This window comes from Pelodiscus sinensis, chromosome 5, assembly GCF_049634645.1.
Source record: "Pelodiscus sinensis isolate JC-2024 chromosome 5, ASM4963464v1, whole genome shotgun sequence".
Classification (NCBI taxonomy): Eukaryota; Metazoa; Chordata; order Testudines; family Trionychidae; genus Pelodiscus; species Pelodiscus sinensis.
This window is the reverse complement of record NC_134715.1, coordinates 86988902-87000446: the sequence shown is the minus strand read 5'-3', so window position 1 is coordinate 87000446 and position 11545 is coordinate 86988902. Positions and strand designations below refer to the sequence as shown.

General features: G+C 43.5%; 1 protein-coding gene across 2 annotated transcripts in view; it reads left to right on the top strand.

Annotated features, from left to right (window-relative positions):
- The first annotated feature begins 2890 nt into the window (after nucleotides 1-2890).
- OCIAD1 (OCIA domain containing 1) overlaps nucleotides 2891-11545 on the top strand; it is a 29216-nt gene continuing 20561 nt past the window's right edge. Inside the window, exons 1-4 of one of the 2 annotated variants that reach the window (XM_006113460.4) lie at nucleotides 2891-3103; nucleotides 5249-5327; nucleotides 7728-7781; nucleotides 8551-8598. In XM_006113460.4, coding sequence (XP_006113522.2) covers nucleotides 3041-3103; nucleotides 5249-5327; nucleotides 7728-7781; nucleotides 8551-8598 — 244 coding nt within the window. In that variant the 5' untranslated portion in view covers nucleotides 2891-3040. The remainder of the gene's footprint in view (nucleotides 3104-5248; nucleotides 5328-7727; nucleotides 7782-8550; nucleotides 8599-11545) is intronic. The other variant, XM_006113461.4, reaches the window with a different exon arrangement.

The window sequence follows — 11545 nt, the reverse complement described above, 5'->3', positions numbered from 1 at the left end:
AACAATGTGAATTGACTTTGCAATCTGTCATTCTTCTAGACTCTCTCAATGCCTTTTAGTATAAGGATGATTTAACAAGTAAATTCCCTAGCTGTTTACTGTTGGATGTTGCTAGGAAAAAAAATTAGCTTATCTAATCCTTCTGGCTTGTTTAATTAGTTAATTAGGTTTAGAATCTATCACCAAGTATACAATACAGAAAACTGCAGTACGAGAAATCTAGTTTCCAGTTGCCATTGAGTGTCATTTACTTATTTTATATTATATAATAAATGCCTCTTATTTAGGAACATCATAGTCACAGACCATAATGGTGATGTCATAAATCTATTCCCTATTTTACCTCAGAATAACTCAGCTTTCCCAAAATAGAACCCAATCCTATACTTGTTTTCAATGGGGTTTACTCCAAAGTTAAGTGCACTCTAAGCACAGTCAATCCAATGACACTGCAAGAGAGGAAGATGAGAGCTAGTTGTGTGGGTTGGACCTCCCTGGTCCAGCACCCTCAGGACCTGACCAGTCCCGAATGAGGGATTTGCTAGTCCAGGGGAGGTCATATACGGCTCCCCTAGCCCTGGACCGGTCACCATTCTCCTGGCTGCCAATGCAAGCTCTGTTGCCCTGCCAGCCCCCCAGCCCGCTAAGCCAGGCAGCCCAGATCCAGCCCTGTTCACTGTGTGCCAGGCTCTTGGCTGTGTGCGAAGCAGCCCATCTGCAGTGTGCTGGGTTCCTGGCCATGCTGGGCAGCCCTTCTGTGGCACACTAGGCTCCTGGCCCACTGGGCAGCCCCACTGTGGTGCATCAGGCTTCTGGCCTTCCCAGGCAGCCCAGCAGTGATGTGCCCAGGCTCCTGGCTCCGCCAGGCATCCCTGCTGGGTTGTACCTAGAAGTCTAGCTGCAGGGAGCTGGGGAGCCCAGCCACCAGCCTTCCACTGGGACTCTGGTCCTGAAACATCTGTGGTCCTGCCAGACCACTGATGTTGCTGAATCAGGGAGTCCTGGTTAATAGAAGTTCAACCTGTAGAACTTTTAAGGATACATTTAGTGTTCTGAGGACTTGCCCCTCCCTTTGCGTGTTCTGGGGAAAAGTCATTTTCTCCAGGGGGTTCTGATTGTCCTGGCACAACCAAAACCTGATCTTGTTCTAAGTTAGCAGAAGAGGAAGCTGCACGCCAAATTTGGTGGCCCTAGCTCTTACCATTTAGGAGGAGTTCTTGAACAAATGGACTCTCTAAAATATGTAGATTTAAGGTTTAGTTTAATAAAATATAAATGCTATTGTGTTTATGTGTGTGATTTTAGGCCCATATGCAGGCATTTCTGTGGGGGATGCTTTTTTGTAAATGTGGACTGCAAGGGTGTAAATATACACCCACAGTCCCCCAAATAAGTGAAGAAATCAGCCCCAGCCTTTCCCTGGATGGCCAGAGCATGGGGGAAGGAAGCTCAGGCAGCACACCTCTCCTACCTTCCCCTTCCTACTGGCTGAAGCATGCTTACGTAGGGAACCATTAGGGGTGATTTCACACCCTTTGCATGCTCCCCCCTGCATATAGGTCTGGATGTAGTTTTAACCTTTCCTAAAGTACTGCTGCTGCAGCTTGACTCGGAACATGAATAATATGTACTATTTCCTAAATTAATAAAATTCAAGTTATCAAAAAATTACACAAAGTATATCCTCTTAGATTTTGTAAAATACTGTACTGAGCTGTAAATTAACTGGTTTTAGTGATCAGATTTGCACCAGAAGAAATATGTGAAGAAGTATCAGTGGGAAACTTGATTTAAATCAGTGATTTTTGGTGATTTAAATCCATAAACCCAGATTAAATGGCATTCACTTTTTTTAGCCAGCCTTTGCAAACAATCTTCTTTTATGTAATAGATGTTTATTGGTAACCTGCCTCACGCCTGAAGTTTGGAGTCTAATACAGTACACAGAGCATGTTACTGCGTATTGCAAATGTTTATCATGTGGCCTATACAGTGACATCCGACAGCGAGTCAGTTACAATACCAAAAATATATTACCATTTTTAAATAAATGGTAAGAATAACCTCTTGAGAATTCATCATTTCTTTAGCTATGAATATCCCTGAATTTATCACAGAATGCAATTTTCCTGTAAGCCAGCAGGCAGACAAAGTAAAGGAAGGAAATACATTGTGCGGTGAAATGACTGGGACCTTGAATTTCAATTTTCGTAATTCCCTTAGTTAACACACCATTACAGAAAGGAATAATTCCCACTTACGGGGGCTGTCATCTCTAGTTGTATGCCGACAACGACCCATTTACGTTTGGAAGTTTTTTTTCTGTGCAGCCAGAATAACAGACTCTTTTTTGGGAGGTGAGAAGCAAAACAGTTACTCTAGCAACAGGCAAGGCCCTAGGAAAAGCACTGCTACAATGCACAAGCTCGCGCTCGACGTGTAAGACGTTGCACAGCACACCTGGCGAAAAGGTAGGCACAACCTGTTAAGCGACCGTACGTCACATGCGCCTGCGTCGTTTGTGTTTCCTGAGTGATCTGAATCCTGCTTAAGCAGAAACTTGGATAATGGGGCCCCTGGGGATGGGGAAACCAGCTCAGCCTTTCCTTAGAGAGAGAAGAACCGGAGCCCTGTGTCGTCACGAGGGGGCTGGGCTGCCATTCCCGCCCGTGGCTCTCTGGGGCACAAAGAGGGACACGCACCTGCCCGGGGGGAGGGGGAGGTGCAGAACCCAGCCTTCAGCCACTCGGTGAGACTGGCGCCTGGGCGGGGCCTTTGCACCTCACAACCCCGTAGTCAGGGCAAAAGGGGCGGGGCGAAGAAAGGCGAGCATGCGCTCCAGGTAGGAACGTGCGTTCCTGCCCAGTCCATGTGTGTATCCGGGTCATTACAGTGAAATCGCTCTTCCTGCCGCTGCGACCTTCTGGCGCGGGGGACTTCCGGCCCCCTCCCCCGCCCTGGAGTTTTGTGGGTCGGAGCGGTTGGCCCCAGCGTAGAGCCGTTTTGCCTCCCTCCTAGTCCCCTCCCCGTGTTTGTCCTCATGGATCCTCCCGGGCAGGTAGGGCGGGGCCTCCCAGGAGGCGAGCGTGGCGGCCTGAGCCAGGTGCGGAGCCCCTTGTCTCGGGGCTGAACAGCTGCGGCAGCCCGTTGCCCAGGCGCTCCCTGAGGTGCCGGGCAGACGCGAGGGGAGCGGTTGTGATGCCCGAGAGGTTGCAGTGAGCGCTGCGCTGTTATGGAGCTCCCCTCCCCCACCGTGCCAGCCGCAGTTCGGGGTGACGGGGTTTGCTGCAGCAAACGATCTCTGCCGCGTTTGCTGGGCTGGCGTCTCAAGCCGGGATCGTTTAAATAAGGAAGATTTAATAAAATATCTGAAGGTGTCATCTGAGTGTGCCAGTGAGGTGTCATTGAAACTCCGAGCAAACCCCCTCTTTGTTCACTGAAGCTGGGTGCACTAAACACATCCTTAGAATTAGTTGCAAGGGAAATTTGCTACCTGTATAGTCTCCCTACCCTTTCCCCCCTGCTTTTGATACTCAGACTTCTTTTTTGGAAGCATAAATAATAAACTAGCCTAGCCTAAAATACAAACTGATGTTGAATAAATAGAATATACTATGGGCTAACTCTTTATGTAGCGTTTCCCTATATTATGGATAAGGCTATGATTGTCACAGAGGTCACAGAATTTGTGGATTTCTTTGACCTGTGTGACATTTTCTGCCAGAGCCCAGCCCTCACCGTGGTGGAGGAGATCTTACAACTTCCCAGAAGTGTCTGACAGACACCTGACCCTGCAGCAGCTCAGTTGCAACCAGCTGTGGCTGGAGCATTCTGCAGCTCTCAGCCACGGGGTGGGGGGAGAGAAGGACATGGGGACCCCCTAGTATCCCAGCATCTGGGCCGGGGGTGGGGGACCCTGAAACTCTCATTCCCCACAGTACATAGGAGGACCTGGGAGGCCTGGAAAGAGTGGATGCTGAACCTGCATCCCCATTTTGTCAGGGATATTTTTAGTGAAACCCAGGGACAGGTCACAGGCTTCTGTGGTTTTTTGGTTTTGCTCATGACCTGTCTCTGGCTTTTATTAAAAACATCCATGACAAAAACTGAGCATTAATTATGTCGCTTTGTAATTTGAAGTTTTGCTGTACCACTGCTGTGAGGTTCAGTTGACGAGAGAAATATATCTTGAATTAGTAATATAGGATACAATTTTTTGAGAATAAGGTATCTTTTATTCATAGTATTAGGTGTTCACCACAGCCATACATCACTTAGCATTATTGTGAAAAGAGAGCTGATAGGCATTCCAAGTTTTTTGGGGGCGTGAAAGAGGAGTGGGCCAGCCTTTATACAGATAACTCTAATGTTTTATGTAGCTAAGATTTTTCCACAATGATCCTGTACTATGAACAGTTAGAATCGGTTGAGCTTAAGGCAAGCAGCAAGATCTTTGTACCCAGGCTTTTGTGGCAGGAAGAATACAATAAGGCTATGTCTACACTGGCAGCTTTTTGCGCAAGAACTCTTTTGTGGAAGAGTTCTTGTGCAAAAACTCTTCCACAAGAGAGCGTCTACACTGCCATGTGCTTTTGTGCAAGAGATGTGCTTTTGCGCAAGAGCATCCATGGCAGTGTAGATGCTCTTTTGCACAAGAAAGCTCTGATGGCCATTTTAACCATAGGGGCTTCTTGCGCAAGTAATTCATGTTGCCTGTCTACACTGCCTTCTTGTGCAAGAGCTCTTGCACAAGAGGGCTTATTCCTCACAGGGAGATGAATAACTTCCAGAAGAAGCCCTGTTTTCTGACACTAGACTGTAAATTTACTTCTGGAAGAACGCTCGTGCAGTGTAGACAGCTGGCAAATTTTTGCGGAAGAACGGCTGTTCTTGCGCAAGAAGCTGCCAGTGAAGACGTAGCCTAAAGGATGGTATTTAAGGGTGTGACAGGGTTTCTGATTATTTTCTAATGTCTGAATAAGGTTCTGTGTGATTGTTTTTCAGTGTTATTGCATCTTTAAATTTATGCCTCAGGCAGCAAGAGACCTGGATAGATATAACTCTAACTAAGTTAGCTAGTTAATAGTGCTAGCCCAATGAGGCATTCACAGATGAATAAAGATCGCAATTTATTAAATTGCAGCTATTTTCTAAAAGTATGGAGATTAAGAAAATCATTTTTAAAAGCTTCATTCTGTTAATATTTTCATATACAAATATATTTAATGTTCAACTTTCCTAATGAAAGAATCCTGTAGCTTACGTACCAACAGAGGATGAAAGAAGAATTTTCAGGGAATGCAACGAAGAGAGCTTCTGGTATAGATGTGAGTCAAGTTTGCTGATAAATCATGTTTGTCTCCATTTTAATCCCTTCTTTCTTCCTCCTTTGTAATGTTGTTTTTGTCATTATCACTTCTGTTTAAGAGCTAGAGCCAAAACCTGCAAATCTTTGCTCAAGATGAGTAAAGACTATTTGTATGAGCAACTTCACTCAAATCAAATTCTGCACTAAAAAAAGTAATATCATGGAATGAAAATGCATGTCACATCATCTTTCTGAATGTTTGATCCACTAGCATTTACAATTAAGATCCATTTGTGGGCCTATTTTGCTTCCTATTGTTACCCAGGCTTGTAAAGCTCTTTGCACATCAGAGGTCAGCTTCCTGACTTCACCACCACTGGGCAACACATGAAGTCCCTCCTCAGCTTACACCAGGGATGGGCAATAATTTTTGAAGGAGCTCCACTTCACACATTTTAGAAGTGGTTGCGGGCTGCCCTGGAAGGGTCGGGACCTCAGACCGTACAGGGCTGTTCTCTTTAGGTGCAGCCCACCCCTGGCAGAGGGAGATCATGTGCTCCCCCATCTGCAGATCCTGATTGGCCGGGGCTAGAGGGAGTGCATTTGCCTGGAAGTCTTTGCCTGCTCCTGGGTCCTTCTCCTCCCTCCTCCCTATGTATGGGGCTTCCACTCCAGGCCCTCTGCGCACAGGATGGCCAGCTAACAGCCCCTGCAGGGCTGGAGCAGTCCTTTGCCTTTGGTGGGCCACGCGCAGGGTTTGCTCCCAGGTACTGGGTAAGTAGTTATGTCTACACATCAACTTCCAGGCTGGCCCATGAGAGCCAACTCTAGTTCATGGAGCTGTTGCATTGCAGTGTAGACTTCTGAGCTTGGGCTGGAGCCCATGCTTTGGGATCCTCCCATCCTGTAGTTTCCTAGAGCCCAGGATTCTCCCACCTGCCTGAGTTAGCTGGCATCAGTGCTTTTTTTGTGACGGTACTGCCCATCTAAATGTAGCATTTTCTTATTCACCTCCGGTCAGAGCTTACCTGGAAAGAATGGAGTGTACCAGCATCTATGTATGCAAATGTCCGACAGTCAGCTGGGCCTTAAAGGGGCCATGTCCCTTAAAAGGTCAGCGCTCAACAACTTTTCCCCTGGAGTACCGGCACCTTTTTAACAAAAAGAACACTGGCTGGTATGCACCAGTTGTGGATATCTAGTTGCTATGTAGACATACCATCAAAAAAAATCTCTGCACCATGAGCACTAGACATATTTTGTTCAATGAAGGCTGAGATTTGGAAAGGTGACTCTGTAGCAAACTTAATTCTGCATAGAATCATAGAAAAGTTGTGATCATGCATTCTTTTAACAGAATGTTGCTCGTCCAAATATACAATGTGATTTGTTTCAATTATTAAAACAATGTTTTTCACAAAATGCTGAAGAATTCATGTCAAAAATTGCATTACTACTTTACATTTTTCCACTCATCCAAAAGACCATTTTCACTTCTTTATTTACAGACAGCCTGGAGATTATGAAATGACATTTTTGGATATGAGCTTTGTGTCTGTCACTTGTACCTTTGTTATCTTGAGAGTAGATTGCTGCACTATAGTTTTTATGAGGCTGCATCTTAATTCTGTGAAAAACGAACCTGATGTAGAATTTAGCAGCCTCTGAACAGTATATTTTTATGTGAACATAATGCATTGGGACCCTGTGATTTGAACTAGCTAGCTGTCTGTCCCTTTTGGAGTAGATTTCTAAATAGGTAGATCCTATTTGTCTGAAAAAGCACCTTTTTCCCCTTATTTTTGGGACTCGCTCCCAGCATGGGTTTGAAATAATTGGAATATTGAATTTCCAGTTGTGCAGCAAGTACCATTCGTGAACCTTAGCTTTCAGAAAGGGGAAGTAATGATGAGGGTTGTAAATGATGGACAATGGTCATCTGACTTTTTTTAAAAAAAATAAGACATTGCCTCTGATGTAGGTGATGATGGGAATTTTAAAACATGCTGTAGAGTCATTACTATTTTATTTTTATATTTGCATTGAAAGAAGAGAAATTGTTGAAACTCTAAATTAGTTTCTACTAAACTTCCATGCAGTTATTCAATTTTAGGAGAATACCTTCTACCAGATTTTTCAACTCTAAATGTAGTGTTTTCTTATTCATAGAATTTAAAGCAAGAAGAGACCATTAGATCATGTAGTCTGACAGCCTTTTTATCACAGGCCATTAAGCTTCAGCCAGTACTTCTGTATTGAGCCTATAACTTATGATTGTTTGGCTAACACGTCACCAGAAAGGGACCTGTCTTGATTTGAAGACATAAGGAGAGAGAACATCTACCATTTTCAAAAGACTGCAAATTATAATTCTTTTTTTCCCCGACTATGTTGATAAGCTACCTTTTCTCCCCCACAGCTCTGCCAATTTCTGCAGTAAGCATGATTGTCACTCAGGGATTAATTCATAAAGGTAAACTTTAAATCATATTTTAGTTCAACTTCATGTTTCTCAGATAAGTTTTACTTATACTCTCAACAAGATTGCCATGCATGAGTTTGATTTGAAATCACAATATGTAAATAGATTAGAAATATGTGTAGAAAATATTGCAAAAATGTGAAGAGTAGAGAAATGCAAGACTTTATATGTATGAGGAAGAAAAAATATTCAGAAAAAATATATAGTGATGGCAGGAATCTACAAAGCAGTAATTCTGAAAGAAATCTAGGGATGACAGTAGATTTTTGGAAATGGAAAATACCTTAATATTAAAATATCATTATATAAATCAGTGGTTTCCCCTCATATAGACTATTGTATTTATTTGTGGCCATGCCATATAAAAATATTCTGTAACTAAAATAGATAAAGATATGGACTATTAAAATGCAAAAATACATTAAAAAAAACCCACCTTGCTTTTGGTGGCTGAAAAGGTTGGGATTGTTTATCTCAGAAGAAACAAATAAGAGGGGACATAAGTCTATAGAATTATTGTTATAAATGAGGTAGGATTGTAATGTTTTTTTCAGGAAACTTTCTGGTTTGTGTTATAAGTCAGAAATGTTGGGATTTTTCTCCATGAAAAGTTAAAACATCTCGTGTATTACAGAAGATTATCTATTATCGTATGGCCACATGAAAAACTAAATGTTAATGCAGTGTTTAAATTCACCATTGTGATTTTACTAAAATAATTACTTTTCTTTTAGTAAGTAATCACTTTGCTTATTTTCAGGAATTCTCACCACTCATTCAAGGTTTGGCTCTCTTCCCAAAGTTGCATGTAAGTATGATCACATATTAGTTCACCTTACTAGAATCTAGTTAATGAAACTCATCAATTATTCTATCATAAATCCAAACAACTCCACTGAAGCCAGCTGAGGCCATGTCAATACTTACGTGCTGGAGATCTATATTCTGTTGTTTGATTTAGCGGGTCTAGTTAAGACCTGCTAAATCAAATGATGAGTGCACCTCAGGTCAGCGCCAAGGGAAGCCGATGGGAGTATTTGCTCCCATTGACCTTCCCCTGTGAAGACAATGTGAGGTATGCCGACTTCAGCTATGTTATTGGAATGGAGTGCTCTTGCGCCCTTAATAATGTCCCTTTGGAAAACTACCAGCTATGTTCAATTGTTTTTCTCTTACTTTTGCTTCTCATGGAACCTTACCTACCAGCTTCCTAAGTTTACTAAAGTCTGCCTTCTTGAAATCCATTGACTTTATATTGCTGTTCTCCCTTCCACCATTCCTTAAAATCATGAACGCTATCATTTCATGATCATTTGCATCCAAGTTGCCTTCCACTTTTAAATTTTCAACCAGTTCCTCCCTATTTATTAAAACCAAATTTAGAAGAGCCTCCTCCCTAGTAGCTTCTTTCACCTTCTGAAATAAAAAATTATCTCCAATATATTCCAATCATTTGCTGGATCTGTGCCCTACTGTGGTGTTTTCCCTATAGATGTCTGGATAGTTAAAAGTCCCCCATCCCCATCAACCTTGAGCTTTGGATGATTTTCTTAAAAAAAAAAAAAAAAAAAGCCTCATCCATCTCTTTTTCCTGGTTGGGTGTTCTGTAATAGACCCCCTACTATGAAATCACCCTTGTTTTTTAACCCTTTTATCTTTACCCAGAGATTATCAACAGGTCTGTATCCTATGTCCATCTCATCTATTGTGTGGTACTAAATTCAATGCAAGTATATTGTGTTTAAGCATTTATTTTTATCAATCAAACTTGTAATCTCATAAAAAAGAAAGCAGATTTTTTTATAAGATCAGTTGTCCACAAAACGTTGTTGATTAGCATTAATAATATTTCTACCCTTTAAGTACATATTGAATGAATCCCATATCACTTTTTCCATTATTTTGCCTGCAATGGAAATCAGTCTTACCGACCTGTTGTTTCTCGGCCACCCTGCTTGATTACTTTGTTAATGTTGTGCCAATGTTGTGCTCTTCCAGTCTTATGAAATTTTCCAAGTATTCCAAAATGCATTAAAATAGGCCTCTTTGGTTCAAGGTACCTGGGCTTGCTGATTTAAAAAATGTTTAATCCTTAGCAGATTATTTTTAACATCCTTCATAGTTGCTAATGGACTGGAAAGTAGTTCATTGTCATGTGAGATTAGTATGTCATTCTACTATTTACAGATATAGAACAGGAAAACAGGAATATGTATTGAACACTTTTGCATTTTCTGCATCATTATTAACAATTATATTGTCTCTTTTAATGAACCTATGTCATTGTTAGAATTTTTGTTCTGACAAACTTATATTCAGTCTAGTTGTCCTTAGCATTTCCAGCGTTGAATTTATCCCTCTAGTGGTTAGCTTTCCATATAAATATACTACACATTGTTACTTACAATTTATATCAATTCCTATTCACTTCCTCTGTTTCTGTTAGTTTATTGGGGGGAGGGGTGAATTATTATTATTTCTACTTGATGTTTTCTGGTCCTTTTTTAACCAGGATGGGCTTTTAACCAAAAATTTTATTTTTTTTTGTAATTGCGAAACTGGTTTTTTGGAAAAATTCAACAGCTGGAGAATCTTCTTCTCCTTTTGACACTATCATGACTGTGGCCATTAGGTGATGTTGCAACGTAAATACAGTCAGTTTAGGAACTGTGATTTGGATGACTTGAGTTGTCAAAGCAAGAGACAACCACGGTCCAAGTTAAAACTGCCATTAATTCTCCTGAAGTTCAAGGTGATCTTCTTCATCCAGGAAGACTTGCTGATTTTGGAATGTATTGTGAAGAGGACAATTCCTTGTTCAAGGTCCCACAGTACAGATGTTTCTTGCATCTGACTTCTGGTTTTCTAGTGGTTTCTGTGGATGGGATAGTGTCTAAAGGCGCTATGAACCCCAGAAGTATCTGGAAGTACAGGCAGTCCCCGGGTTACGTACAAGATAGGGACTGTAGGTTTGTTCTTAAGTTGAATCTGTATGTAAGTCGGAACTGGCGTCCAGATTCAGCCGCTGCTGAAACTGATCAGTTTCAACAGTGGTTGAATCTGGACGCCAGTTCTGACTTACATACAGATTCAACTTAAGAACCCCAGGCATCCCCAAGTCAGCTGCTGCTGAAACTGATCAGCGGCTGATTCCAGGAAGCCCGGGGCAGGGGCTTCCTGTAGTCAGCCACTGGTCATTTTCAGCAGCTGCTGACTAGGGGACACCTGGGGCAGAGCAGCTGGGGTGCTGCTGGGTTGGTCCAGTGGCATCCAGAGCGGCGCTACGGGACCAACCGGCAGCGCCCTAGCTGCTGTACCACAGGCGTCCGGAGCAAAGCCGCGGAGCACGGGGGCAGCGGGACAGCCCAGACGTGCCGTGGCTATCCTGCTGCCCTCGGGCTCCGTGGCTTTGCTCTGCTTTGCTCCCCGTCCCCCTGGTCTGCAGACCAGGGGGACGGGGAGCAAAGCGGCGGAACACACGGGCAGCGGGACAGCCCAGACGCGCCGTGGCTATCCTGCTGCCCTCGGGCTCCGCGGCTTTGCTCTGCTCTGCTCCCCGTCCCCCAGGTCTGCAGACCAGGGGGAGGGGGAGCAGAGTAGAGCAGAGCGGCGGAACGCGCGGCCAGCTGACAGCCCAGACGCTTCTGGGCTGTCAGCTGGCCGCGTGCTCCGCTCTGCTTCCCCCCCCCCATGGTTTGCAGACCAGGGGGAGGGGGAGCAGAGCGGAGCAGAGCAGAGCGGCAGAACGCGCGGCC